Raw genomic sequence first — 13082 nt, 5'->3', positions numbered from 1 at the left:
TTAAAGGGACTAAGAAATCTAGGTCGTTCAGTTATACCCTAGCCAATATGACATAAATAAGGTAGGCATCAAGAGTTAAACAAGATGAAAAAAATGAACACTAGTAAGCAATTACAAGTTGTTGGAAGTAGTTCTTTTTCTCCACATAATTTACACGATGCTGATTTTTTTGACGAAAGCGAGGAGGATGAAATTCTGGATAGATGCTTTGCAAGTGCCTCTAGGAACACCGACATCTCTCTTAGGCAACAAAGAAGTGGAAAACGCGAAAATAAAAATAAAACTAATGGCAGACATATAGTTGGGATGATAAAGTGTTTGAGGAGTTTGCCCCAAGACAACTACCAATGAGAGTGGCAAAGCAAAAGGTGACAAGGTTCAACTACATCAACAAGGTTCAACAAATCTAAAATGAATTATGTATTTTCAAGAACTCTTGAAGAGAAGAATCAAATTGATACCAGGCTATAAATTTTTTGTCACGGGTACAAAGAAGAATGAGTTCTGCTCTACTTTCTTTCTTGTTTAATTTTATCATTTTATTAGAATCATCATTTGTAATATCATCATCGAGTGTGTTATAAACACCGTGGTGATCATAGAGTATCAGGTTTTTTTTCAAGTTCTTATTTCTTACATGCTTGCTAGTAATTGTAGAGGTGCTTGACCTCATTAAGATTTGTAAGGTAAGGCCTAGCCCCACCTTACTTGTATTTATTCTTGTTTGAGGTTCTTTTATTATTGAAAAAAAAATAAAAAAATCTTGCACCGCAAATTTAACGTGTGTTACAACTTAAGAATTCAATTCGTTATCAAAACTTTAATTGTAGTTTAATTATCATAATATTAATAAATATTATAAATGTAGGGCACAAATTCAACGAATAATTTTATTAAAAGGCATATATGGTATGTTTGGATATAAAACATCGAGGTCCTTTTTTAAACAAACTTTCAACAGAAAGCATGAATGAATAATTTTGCAAAGTTCAAAAGCAATTTTAAACTTTTTCTCTAATTAAAATTATCACGTTATATGTGTGGCAGGTTGCAAAGTTCAAGGGCAAAAAGAATATAAATGTCTCAGGTTAGTCTGCCACTGCCTTAAGTTTGGATTGAATATGCTCAATTTTTTTAATGTCGGGCATTATATATCCTCAAATTATTCTTGAAGTAAGACAAATGAAAATTATTCGGATCCATAAATTTGGGTGGAAGGAATATTGTATACTCTTTCAATTTGTCAGTCACTCCTTTATTAACTTGACATCTTATAATTCAAGTACACCTTTATGTCAAACAATACGAAGTCATAAATGAGTCCACATTTAAATTTGAAAGGAATTTCAAGATCTGGAAGTAACATTATTTTTCAACTATGTTAAGTGACGTAAAGATTATGCTACAAGATCTTTTCTTAAAAGTATCGAGTTAAGAAAGAGAGGACTACAATAAAAGGGATTTTTTCCAAAAGTCTCAAAGAAAGGACCTCATTACCCAATATGTCACCGTTTCCACCGAAATCTGAAAGAACCAAAAAGTTTATACAGGAAAAAAAGTTGTAATAAAAAATTTGGCGGCTCCCCATGTTATTTGAAAAGGTAACCTAGCTAGGGCTCAGTTTTATTTTGGAAAAGGCTGAATCTTTGACTAGTGCAAACTGCAAACTGATGATCAAGAGACTCTGTAATTTGTAAACATATATTTTTGACAACTTTTATTCGATCCTTTTGTTTTCACTCGATTATTCTATCTTTGACTATTGACACAATGATAAGCACAATACTTGTTTCGTAATTTTACAAAGACCTACTTGTAGGAATATTAATATTGGATTTCCAATTTTGTGAATTAGCTATCATTGTTGATTTTGACTGAAAGTATTCAACTTCAACCACTGAGATTCAACCGTCTGCATCACTCAGGACAGTCGGCAGAGCTTCGGGTGGTAGTTTGTATTAAAAATCTTATGACTGATGGTTGTGAACTTGTGATTGTCAATAATGTTTTTGGTGGTTGTCGTGGTATTGGTGATGATTGTAAATGGTGGCTAGTGGTGATGATAGCTGATTGTAGTGATTGACGGAGATGGTGGCTGAGTGGGTGGTGGTAGTTGATAATGTTGGACGCCGCGCGACGGTTGTGGTTGATAATGGTGGGCCACTAGCGGTGGATGGATGGAATTGGTGAACTTAATTTGTAAAAATCATTGAATAGACTTCTTAATGATATTAAGACTTTGTGACAACTCTTATCATTCATATCTATTAAGTGGTGGACTGGTGGTAATATAAAAAAATAAATACTTCTATGGATTAAGATATGAATGATTAAGATATTCATTAAACGGAAAAGGGTTAAAAATACCCCTGAGCTTTCAATATTGTCTATTCGTACCCTCCGTTATACTTTACGTCCAATTATGCCCTTACCGTTATACTTTGGTGCTGATTTGCCCTTAATTTAGATGGACTGACACGTGTCATCCTCACAATAAAATAACCATCCCCCAATTTTAAACTCGAAAACCCAGCCCGCCCTTAATACCTGACCCATATATTTCTATAGTCATATAGACAACGAACCCGTCGGAACTTCACACTACTAAAAAAACAGGATTTCCCGACCTCAATTGAGGTCGGAAAAAAGTCGTAATATTTATTTTTCAGTTTTTTAAAAAATAAACCTACCTCATGAGGTCGGTAATTTTGTACCAAAATTTGAAAAAATAATGTACCGACCTTAGTAGGTCGAAAATTTATTTGATACCTAATATTATAATTTTATTTTTAATTTAAAAGAATACCGACCTTACGGGGTCGGTATTCTTTTAAATTAAAAATAAAATAATTAAATATACCGAGTCGTATAATTGGGAAAATAAATTAAATTAAAACAGACCCAAATAAACCCTTCTCTCTCCATTTCCCTCTCTTTCCCTCTCACGTTTTCACTCCCCCTCTCTCTCTAACCCTAATACGCCGTCGACGTCACCATCATTGCAGGGAGTCACCGTCGCCGCCGTCCCTAATCAGTACCGCCGTCAACGTCGCCGCCGTCCCTAATCAGTACCGCCATCGCCGTCGCGTCCACAGCCAACCATTTGAGGTATGCTTTCTTTCTTTTCTTAATTAATATTGCGCTGTAATTAGAAATCTCCTGATGATGGTAAATGTTCTATATTTGACATTGTGCTGTTAATTTGATGGAAGAAAGTTACGGGGAGAAAATTTGCAACAAACATTAAATATTGAGCCATATCCTTTTGTTGGATGGATTTTTATTTTCAGCTACTGGCTGGAATTTCTCAACAGTTAGTACTATATTTGTTTTATAGTGGGATAAGGCACCGTTACCCCCCCTGAACTATACCCGAATTTGCTACGACACACCTTACCTTTCCCAGGGTCCTATTACCCCCTAAACTTATTTAAAACGGAATAATTACCCCCCAATCGCGACGCCCACTTCATATGGGAGAGTGACATACACTCTCACTCGCTTTGCATGTGTATTTATTTGTTTTCTTTTTTTTTTTTTTTTTTTTTCAGCTTTCGTGTCAATGTTTTTTAAAATAAAAATAAAAAACTGAATTTTCATTAAAAAAAAATGAGTTTTAAAACCCGTCTTTTTTTTTTTTAATTTGAAAATTTGATTTTTTTAAAACCATTTAAAAAAAAAAAAAACCTAAAAACATGGATTAAAAACTGAATTTTCTTTTAAAAAAAGGATTTTTAAAACCCTTTTAAAAAAAAAAAATTGAAAATTTGTTTTTTTTTTTAAAACCCGTTTTTGAAAAAGAAAAAAAAAACTGAAAAATGATTTTTTTTTTAAATATGGAAAAATGGATTTGTTAAAAATATGGAAAACTTGATTATTTTTTTAAAATGTCTTAAAAAATTTTGATTTCATTTTCTTAGGACACTTTTATTTTTCAAATAAAATCCGGAAAAATGTTTTTCTTGCCAAAATGTGAAAAAAACTGAATTTTTATAAAATTTTGAAAAAATTAATTATTTTCTTAACATGTGGAAAAGCCCGTTTTTTAAAACTAAATGTGGAAGACTAGATTTATTTTCAAATTTTAAGAAAATGCAGATTTTTAAGAAAAAAAAATTAAGTTTTCCCCTTTTTTATGTTTCTCACTCTCTCAAAGAGAGTGAAACACACTCTCTTTGCCACATCAGCGTTTAGGGGGGTAATTATTTTGTTTTAAATAAGTTTAGGGGGGTAATAGGGCCCAGAGAAAGGTAAGGTGTGTCGTAGCAAATTCGGGTATAGTTTAGGGGGGTAATGGTGCCTTATCCCTTTTATAGTTCACTACTATTCTTTTGCCACTCTGAGATAGCAATATGCCTGAGTTGATATAACTTGCTTCAGAAATTGTTATTTTTATTAGCTTAGAATTTGCATTTTTTTCTCTTTCTTTAGGTGATGAAGAAAACTCACTATTATTTGGTGGACAAAAGTGGTATCATTTCGGGAGCTGCAATCTCAGAGTTGCAATTTAACATCGTAAAGGAAGACCCATTCATTGTACATGATCTTGAGGTTAAGTCTTTTTACTCTACTAGTTAATTTAGTTGGTCCCATTAATATTTTTTCAAATATCTGATTGCTATTGTATATGGTACTATTTTCAGAGTTTAAGGGGATTGATGTCTTATAATTTGTATGAGCTTAAGGGGATTGATGTCCTAATTATATTTTGATGTGCTATTAGACACTTCTACGTGTAACATTATGGTCCATGCTCTGCAGTGAGGGAAAAGAGCCCCCTTCAACACTTATGTGGATTTTGTTCTATTTGGCTCTGGTTTGCTCATGTCTTCAATAAATATTCAGGGTTTCATGTCCTTTTCTTTGTTTCCTTTCACCTTCCTAATTGATAAAAAACTTTCTTGTTGCAGCATTATGACAGATGTGGACAGTATGACATTGCTCTTGTAAAAATTGATGAGGCAATAGAACATACTCCTACAGTCATAGATTTATACTGTGTTAAGGTATATTTGCTCATTTATCCATATCAAAATACTTGTGAATCTTTCATTGTTCGTTTCTTTTGCCTTTACCATTTGTTTGTTGACTTTAATACTTGGCAATATCCCTGCTTGGTTCACCTTGCTGGAAATTGTTTCTTGTGGTACTGCACTTCCAATTTTCAAAATGTAGTGAAAAGTAAAGTCTGCTATCAGAGCTTTTCAAAATTAATTATCTGTATTTGCATCTTAAATTGTATGTTTTTTTTAATGGGTCCGGACAGAGAATTGGTTCAGGTATTATTTTGTTTCTGTCTTTCTGTCACATCTTGGTAAGTATGGTGAATTTGGGCTTCACAATCTCTTGTATGATATATGCACATTTGGCTAGTAGTACTGTACGACCCTAGTGATGCTAGAAGACACTAGAATTGATTTTATATCGATTCTAGTGTGCTGAGGGATATCTCTATCACCAGTTGAATTTGTACTTCTGATGGTAATTTAGTTCATGAAACTTTGAGTGGTCACCATCTTATATCCGTGAGGTCGTGTCAGACATTTGGAGTCTATTCGAGAAAACGAGTGTGTCCAATAAAATGGGGGGAAAGGAAATTTATTAATTTGAGGCTATTCCAAATTTTGCATATTTTGATTGAATAAAATCTTCTCAATTGAGAAAACATCAGATTGAAGATCCTCTAGCTGAGGCTACAAAGTACCTGAAGCTGCTACTTAAGCACTCATCTGATTGCTTGGAGATGCATTTACTGTCCTTTGAAGTAAACATGAGGAAACAGAAAATCTTCAGAGTTTCCGGTAGCAACTTGAATGCAGTTATCCCCGATTGCTCAAAGTGTTAACAGGAAATCGGGAATAGCATCCTAAAATGCAGTAGATGCAAATTTTTGCCACTCATGAAGCGTTGGTTAATAGTTTCATCAAACCTATGAAAAACAGTAACCCGTTGTTAAAGAAAACTCATGCTTACCCCATTTCAAAAGAAAAAAAGAAAACCATATGGAAAAAGACATTGTACAACACTAATCTGTAGTACAAGGTGTGCATGTACTTCTCTCGACTTGGCCTTTTTGTATTTATTGTTGCCTTTCTCACTATTTGATCCATCGATCTTCTGTATAGTATCCCTAACTAAAAATATCTGTGCATTATAAGTTGAAATGGTTAAGTTATGATGACTTTGCTTATTATTATGCTAATGGTTTCCATTGGTTCCCTACTAGATAATTCCTTATTCTCTAGCTTTGAAGTTTCATCAGCAGGCAGTAACCTGAGCGACTAATGTTTTCCTGCTTCCCTATTCGAACCTGGTTTTCATAGCGATGTAAGTGATATACCTGAGGAAACTTACCCACTTCTACAGGACTGTGAACTCTTCATCATGGTTGGTCTCCCTCTCTGCCTCTCTTCCTTTGAACTCCGCATTCCTTTCTCCTGCAATTAGTTAATATTAAATGCTAAACCAACTAATAAATGTCTCCTGACATTTTTAGGATGCTTTGCGGCCTGATAGATCTTCCTCAACACATTTAGGACTTCCAAGGGTGAGCTCTAATCTTTTATATCCTTTTTCTCTTTTTAGGCTGAATCGAGGGCAGTGCTATCTAGAGCTTTTAACAGTTGAATAATTAAACATTTCTTGTCATTGACATATCCATGAAAACAATTGAAGGCTCTGGATGAAGTGCGGAAAATCAAACCAAAAAGAACACTTTTCACTGGTATGTTGGTTCCTTCTTTTCCTATTTTATTTACCTTGGTTCTTTCTTTTTCTGTTTTACTTCTGCATATGATAGGCTAGGCTTTCAATATCTCTTTTGGCTTGTGCCTTTTAGACCTTAGTAGATCTTCAACTACCAGAGCTTTGATTTGTCTTTAAGGAAGATTTTTATACTGCAATTATATATGAATTACTTGGTAAATCCTGCTAATGTTATAATGCCGACAAATCAGTAGTAAATGAAATTTGACGCACATCAAGAACTGCTTCATAGCTAACGAGCTCATATTTTGATGTGGTTTGAAGGCATGATGCATCTCATGGATCATGAAGTAGTAAATGAAATGCTACTGAAACTAAAGGAAACGGAAGGCATCGATGTGCAACTTAGCTATGATGGGCTTCGAGTACCAGTGAGCCTGCAGGCTTTCAGGTCTGACTCGAGAAACCTGGCTATTCTTTCTGAATAAATGAAGATCATTCAGAATTTTGTAGTAGCTTAATGTCTCTTGTGAATGTAGTCTAATGTTGTAGACTTAGTGTAGACTAGTTTAATGTTTTGTGGATGTTTGTAAAGGTTGAAGTAGTTTAATGTTGTGTTGATGGTTGCGAAGGTTGAAGTAGCTTAATGTCTCTTGTGAATGTTTGAATGACGTTTTGATTCAACTTTGAAGTAGTTTCGAATTGAATTTGATGTATTGGTGGTTTTTAATATATATGTTGTAATATATGTGTTTGTTGAAGTACCTTAATATTTTATGTATTTATAGTAGTTTGGTGAATTGTTGACAGTTATTTGAGTTGGTTTTAGTTGAATATAAAATTATTTTCATCTTGACAGGGGGGCAGCTGGAATAGCAGCTAGTTCCTACTAATTTTTTTTTGCAGAATACCAACCTTATAAGGTCGGTTTTCTGCAAAATTTACCGGAAACTGCAACATGAGGTCGGTTTTCTACAAAAAATTTCCCAGAAAATGCAAATTGCCGACCTCATGAGGTCGGTTTTCTGCAAAATTCTCCCAAAAACTGCAAATTACCGACCTCATGATGTCGCTTTTCTGCAAAATTTTCCAGAAATTGCAAATTGCTGACCTCATGAGGTCGGTTGTCTGCGAAATTTTTCCAAAAATTACAAATTATCGACCTCATGAGGTTGGGTTTCTGCAAATATTTTACAGAAATTGTGAAATACCGATCTCATGATGACGGAAATCTAAAACAATATATTATATATTCATATAAATTACCGACCTCAGGAGGTCGGTAAACTCATTTCATTATATTATTAATATAATTTACCGACCTAGTGAGGTCGGTACGTTATCTAATTAATACCCGTTGTAAAAAAATTTACCGACCTCGTGAGGTTGGTTTTTTGCGACCTCATGAGGTCGGTAATATTTCCGACCCACTCTTTTCCGACCTAATTTTGAGGTCGGTTTTTGACCAAAACCAACCTCATGAGGTAGGAAATAGCCATTTTTTTAGGTTGGAAAATCCTGTTTTTTTTAGTAGTGTCAACCCGAACGTCAAACGGAATCCTCGCCCAAATCATTTGGACCCCCGCTGACCCAGTTGAGATAATCATGCTTTCAGTGGTAGTTGAGAAAACCAAATTCCTTATCATTTTCTCTAAGCTCAACAAACAATGAATTTGTGACAATTTTACTAAGAAAAAGTCTCAATCAAAATAAGAAATCTCGATTTGACACACAAAAAAAAAAGAGTGGTGGATTTGGTGCAGAAAGAATGTTTGTTGACCATTAACATGAATTTACAGATCACATGAAGCTTGTAGTGGCATGGTTACTTTGGTGTTACCCATTTGATTTTTGGAACAAATTAATGATGAACTTTGTAGTCCGCCATTGTTGAGCAACAATGAAGCTTTGAAGCTTTCCAACAAAAACAAATGGCTTCCATTCCTCTTCTCCGTTTCACTCCCAAAACCCCTTTTGCCATTAACAGCTATTGGAATACAAATACAGAAGAATAAGAATCCTTGTTCAACGAACAAGATGAACAACAATGGTGATCGAAAAAGAGAAAAGAAAGAAGAAGAAGATGATGGTTCAGACAACACTTTGATACACCCTAGGAACACAACATATTTGTCCCTTGTCTACATGGACAAATCCCAGCCCTTGATTGAGAATGATGCAATGAAATCTCAGCCGTACGTTTGTTGGACAGGTGGAGAAGAAGGAAAGGGCTAAGAAGCTTCCCTCGTGTGCTTGTCATGTGAGGGAATAAGATTAGTTATGCATTGTACAAATCAAATAGTGACAAGTGTATAGGTAGATTCTATTATTTATTTTATTGCACAAAATACATGTATATATGGAGGATGAGGAAATCAATACAGAACATCAGAAAATTTCACAAAATATCTTTGTTTTCTTTCACGGTATCAGAGCAGTAGCTCGATCCAATTTTCTGGTCATCAAAATCATCATTCTACATCACCAAAATCTTAATCTTATCACTCAGTACAATATAGAATGAGTGCAGATAATTCAAATACTGAAAACACAGTAGCTACTAAGTTTGATCACTCTCACCCCTATTATCTTAATGCTTCAGATTCACCTGGAATGAATCTCATCAACACCATTTTTTATGGTAGAGGATTTCCAGGATGGAGAAGATCTGTTTTAATATCTTTATCAGCCAAAAAGAAATTTGGCTTTATCAATGGAGATTTCAGACCACCAGATCTGAATCATGTGGACTATGAACAATGGGCCTGTTGCAATAACATGGTCATTACTTGGTTGATGAATTCCTTAACAAAAAACATTAAAGACAGTGTAATGTACTCCAAAACAACAAGGGAACTTTGGGAAAGTTTGGAGAGCAGATTTGGGAAAACTAATGGTGCAAAATTATATCATCTGCAAAAGGAACTCTCAGGATTAACTTAAACAAACAGCGATGTAGCAGGTTATTTCACTAAGTTAAAAAGATTGTGGGATGAGCTAGACTCAATCAATCCAATCATATGCTGCACTTGTGAGGATAAGAATAAACTAATCAAATCTCTGGAGGACTAAAGACTTATACAGTTCCTCATAGGTTTAAATGATATGTATGCACAGGCAAGAGGAAACATATTGATGATGAATCCTTTGCCTAGCATGGATACTGCATATGCACTACTATTGCAAGATGAGAATCATATAGAGGTGTATGTGAATGCTAACTACACCAATGATTCTGGATCTGGATCTTTCATGGCAACATCACAAGGAAAATCATATCAAAGAAATGGAAACCAAGGGATGAGAGGACATGGTCAAACACAACAAAAATTTATTCCAAACACACAAAGACCAGTTAAAGGTTTTCAAATGAACAAACTAAGGAAATCAAAGTATAATCCAAATGTGACTTGTACATATTGTGGAAAAAAAGGACATTTCCAAGATGATTGTCATAGACTCGATGGGTATCTAACTGATTTTGAGTTTACAAAATTTAAGGAGTATCAAGGAAAGAAAAATGGGGTGATTGTTGAAGAGGAGGTAGAAACTCCACTTATTTCATAAGGGGATGCAACAAGCAGTAGTGGCAGTCAAGGCATGAATAAGGACCAATATGCCGATCTAGTGCAGAAGGTTCTCATGAAGGCAAAATGGGACAAGGAGGAACTACAAATGGTGGATTCAATGCAGGAGCAATAGCTGGTACAATCCTAAAGTACTCAGGAACTTGTCATTCAGTTTTTAATACTTGCACCTAGATCATTGACTGTGTGCATCAGAACATATGTGCTTTAATTCTAAATCTTTCATTTCTTTAAAAGCCCTTCCTGTGCCTATTAGTATCACTTTGCCTAATTTTTTCAGGATTATGTTGACTTATGCAGGAAGTGTTTCTATTCTACCTAAAATGACTCTTAAAAATGCCCTTCATGTTCTAGATTTCAAGTATAACTTACTATCTGTTCATAAGTTGTGCTATCAATATATGTGTGATCTGTTATTTACTTCTAATAGTTGTATCTTACAGGACCCTTTAATGAGGAACACTCAAGCTTTTGGTGATGTAAGGGATAGTCTCTACCTGTTGCAGCCTACTAGTCTTAGGTCTAAGCATGAAAATGTAGTTTCATTTCAAGAAGGAAGTAATTCCATTTCTATGTCAAATTCAGTTCTATTTCCAGTTTCAGCTAATGTGGTTCCCAGTGTAGAATTATGACATGTAAGGTTGAGACATGTTCCTTATTCAATAATGAAATTTTTTGATTTCATTAAGTTTCCTTATAAATTCCAACATGTTTGTGATGTGTGTCCTAAGGCAAGGAAGACTAGACTGCCTTTTCATCTAAGTCAAATTCATACTCAAAAACCTTTTGATCTAATTCATATAGACACTTGGGTCCATATAAATCTTTGCACTTATAATGGATACAAGTATTTTCTTACTATAGTGGATGATTACAGTAGAGGAACATGAACTTTTTTGCTAAGTACTAAAAGTAGTGCATTTCCTTTGTTGAAAATTTTTCTAATCATGATTAAGAGACAGTTCAATGTCAAGGTGAAGATGATCAGGTCTGACAATGCAATGGAATTGGGAAAAGGAATATAAAAAGTCTGTTCCTCAAATCTCAAGGTATAATGCATCAGACTTCTTGTGTAGGAACACCCCAGCAGAATGGGATAGTGGAAATGAAGCATAAGCACCTCTTGGAAATTGCAAGAGGATTGATGTGTCAATCACATTACCTAGCTTATACTGGGGAGACTGCATTTTAACAGCAACACATTTGATAGATAGATTTCCCTCAAGAGTTCTCGAAGGAAAAACTCCATATGAGGTTCTATTTGGTAACAAACCTAAGTATGATAATTTGAGGAGTTTTGGTTGTTTATGCTATGCTTTTACCTTGTCTAACAACAGGTCTAAATTTGAACCTAGAGCAGTTGCTTGTGTGTTTCTAGGATATCCCCAAGGGCAGAAAGGGTACAAGTTAATGGAATTGGATTCCAAGAAAGTGTTTGTCTCAAGAAATATTCAATTCTTTGAGCACCATTTCCCTTTTGCAACCCATTTGAACTCTAATCCAATAGTGTTTCCTACAATAATTCTGATTACACAGAATCAGACCCTTTCTTACTCTCTATATCTAACTCTACACCTAGTTCAAATCCACCTCAATCTGATTCTACACCTGTTTCAAATCAATTACTTCTACTCATTTATCCTCCACTATCAATTTCTCCTATCATACATTAACTTCCACCTTCCTCTACACCAAATCAGCTTCATCCTAACCTTACACCAAACCTATCTCCAGCAAACACTACCTCAGATCTTTCCATTCCTTATGATTTTTCCTTTGTAAATCCTTCATCTGACCCCCCCTACTCAAACTAGAACTTCTGGTAGAATAAGACATAGACCAGGATATCTAGATGAGTACATATGCAACAACATTCACCTAACAGACCTAATAAATGCTTGTTTCACTCATCCTACACATCCTACATCCTATTCTTTCAATTCCCTATCAATAAATAACCAACATATGTTACTTTCCATTTCTAACATCCCAGAACCTAAATCCTTTTCTCAAGCTTCTACTCATGAAGGTTGGAAACAAGCTATGAAGGAGGAACTTGATGCACTTGCATTGAACCAGACTTGGGACATTGTAGAATTGCCACTAGGAAAGAAAGCATTACCTTGTAAATGGGTTTACAAGGTAAACCATAAATCAGATAGCACAAATGAGAGACTAAAGGTAAGGTTAGTGGTAAGGGGGGATATTCAAGAGGAAGGAGTGGACTATACAGAGACCTTTTCACCAGTGGTCAAAATGACCACTATCAGATGTCTCCTAACTATTGCTATAAATAAAGGATGGAAAGTGCACCAATTGGATGTAAGTAATGCTTTTCTACATGGTGATCTGCGGGAAGAAGTATACATGAAATTCCCTACAGGTATGCATTGTTCTAATCCTAAGCAGGTCTGTTTATTGAGGAAATCTCTGTATGGCTTAAAGCAGGCATCCAGACAATGGTATGCCAAACTAGCTGGTGCTCTAAATTACAAAGGATACAATAGTTCTTTGAATGATTATTCATTATTTTTTAAGGGTACTCAAGATTCAGTTTCCATTATAGCAGTGTATGTGGATGATATTTTGATCACATGAAATGATCTTCTTGAAATCAACCACATAACTGACTTTCTCAACCATGAATTCAGAGTCAAACATTTAAGGGACATTCATTATTTCTTAGGTATGGAGATTCTAAGGGAAAAACAAGGTTTTATTATCAATCAGAGGAAATTTACTTTGGACCTTTTGCAAGAGTTTGATTGCTTAGGTACTAAAGTCTCCTCT

At 34.8% G+C, this 13082-nt stretch overlaps 1 protein-coding gene and 1 long non-coding RNA gene across 2 annotated transcripts; both read left to right on the top strand.

The window, feature by feature from the left end:
• The first annotated feature begins 6654 nt into the window (after positions 1-6654).
• On the top strand, positions 6655-7437 carry LOC132058252 (uncharacterized). The gene is made up of 2 exons (XR_009415228.1): positions 6655-6724; positions 7030-7437. It is a non-coding gene; the product is annotated as an uncharacterized LOC132058252 (long non-coding RNA).
• A 1788-nt stretch (positions 7438-9225) lies between these two features.
• Positions 9226-9648, top strand: LOC132057605 (uncharacterized). Its single transcript, XM_059450230.1, has one exon. The coding sequence runs from the start codon at positions 9226-9228 to the stop codon at positions 9646-9648; it is 423 nt and encodes a 140-aa protein (XP_059306213.1).
• The last annotated feature ends 3434 nt before the right edge of the window (positions 9649-13082 follow it).

This window comes from Lycium ferocissimum, chromosome 5 (genome assembly GCF_029784015.1).
Source record: "Lycium ferocissimum isolate CSIRO_LF1 chromosome 5, AGI_CSIRO_Lferr_CH_V1, whole genome shotgun sequence".
Classification (NCBI taxonomy): Eukaryota; Viridiplantae; Streptophyta; class Magnoliopsida; order Solanales; family Solanaceae; genus Lycium; species Lycium ferocissimum.
Note: the sequence above shows the minus strand (reverse complement) of the source record. Positions and strands in the feature narration are given on the sequence as shown.

What these genes read in the sequence shown, in the direction of transcription:
- LOC132057605 (XM_059450230.1), top strand. Translation starts at nt 9,226, where the DNA reads ATGAGTGCAGATAATTCAAATACTGAAAACACAGTAGCTACTAAGTTT.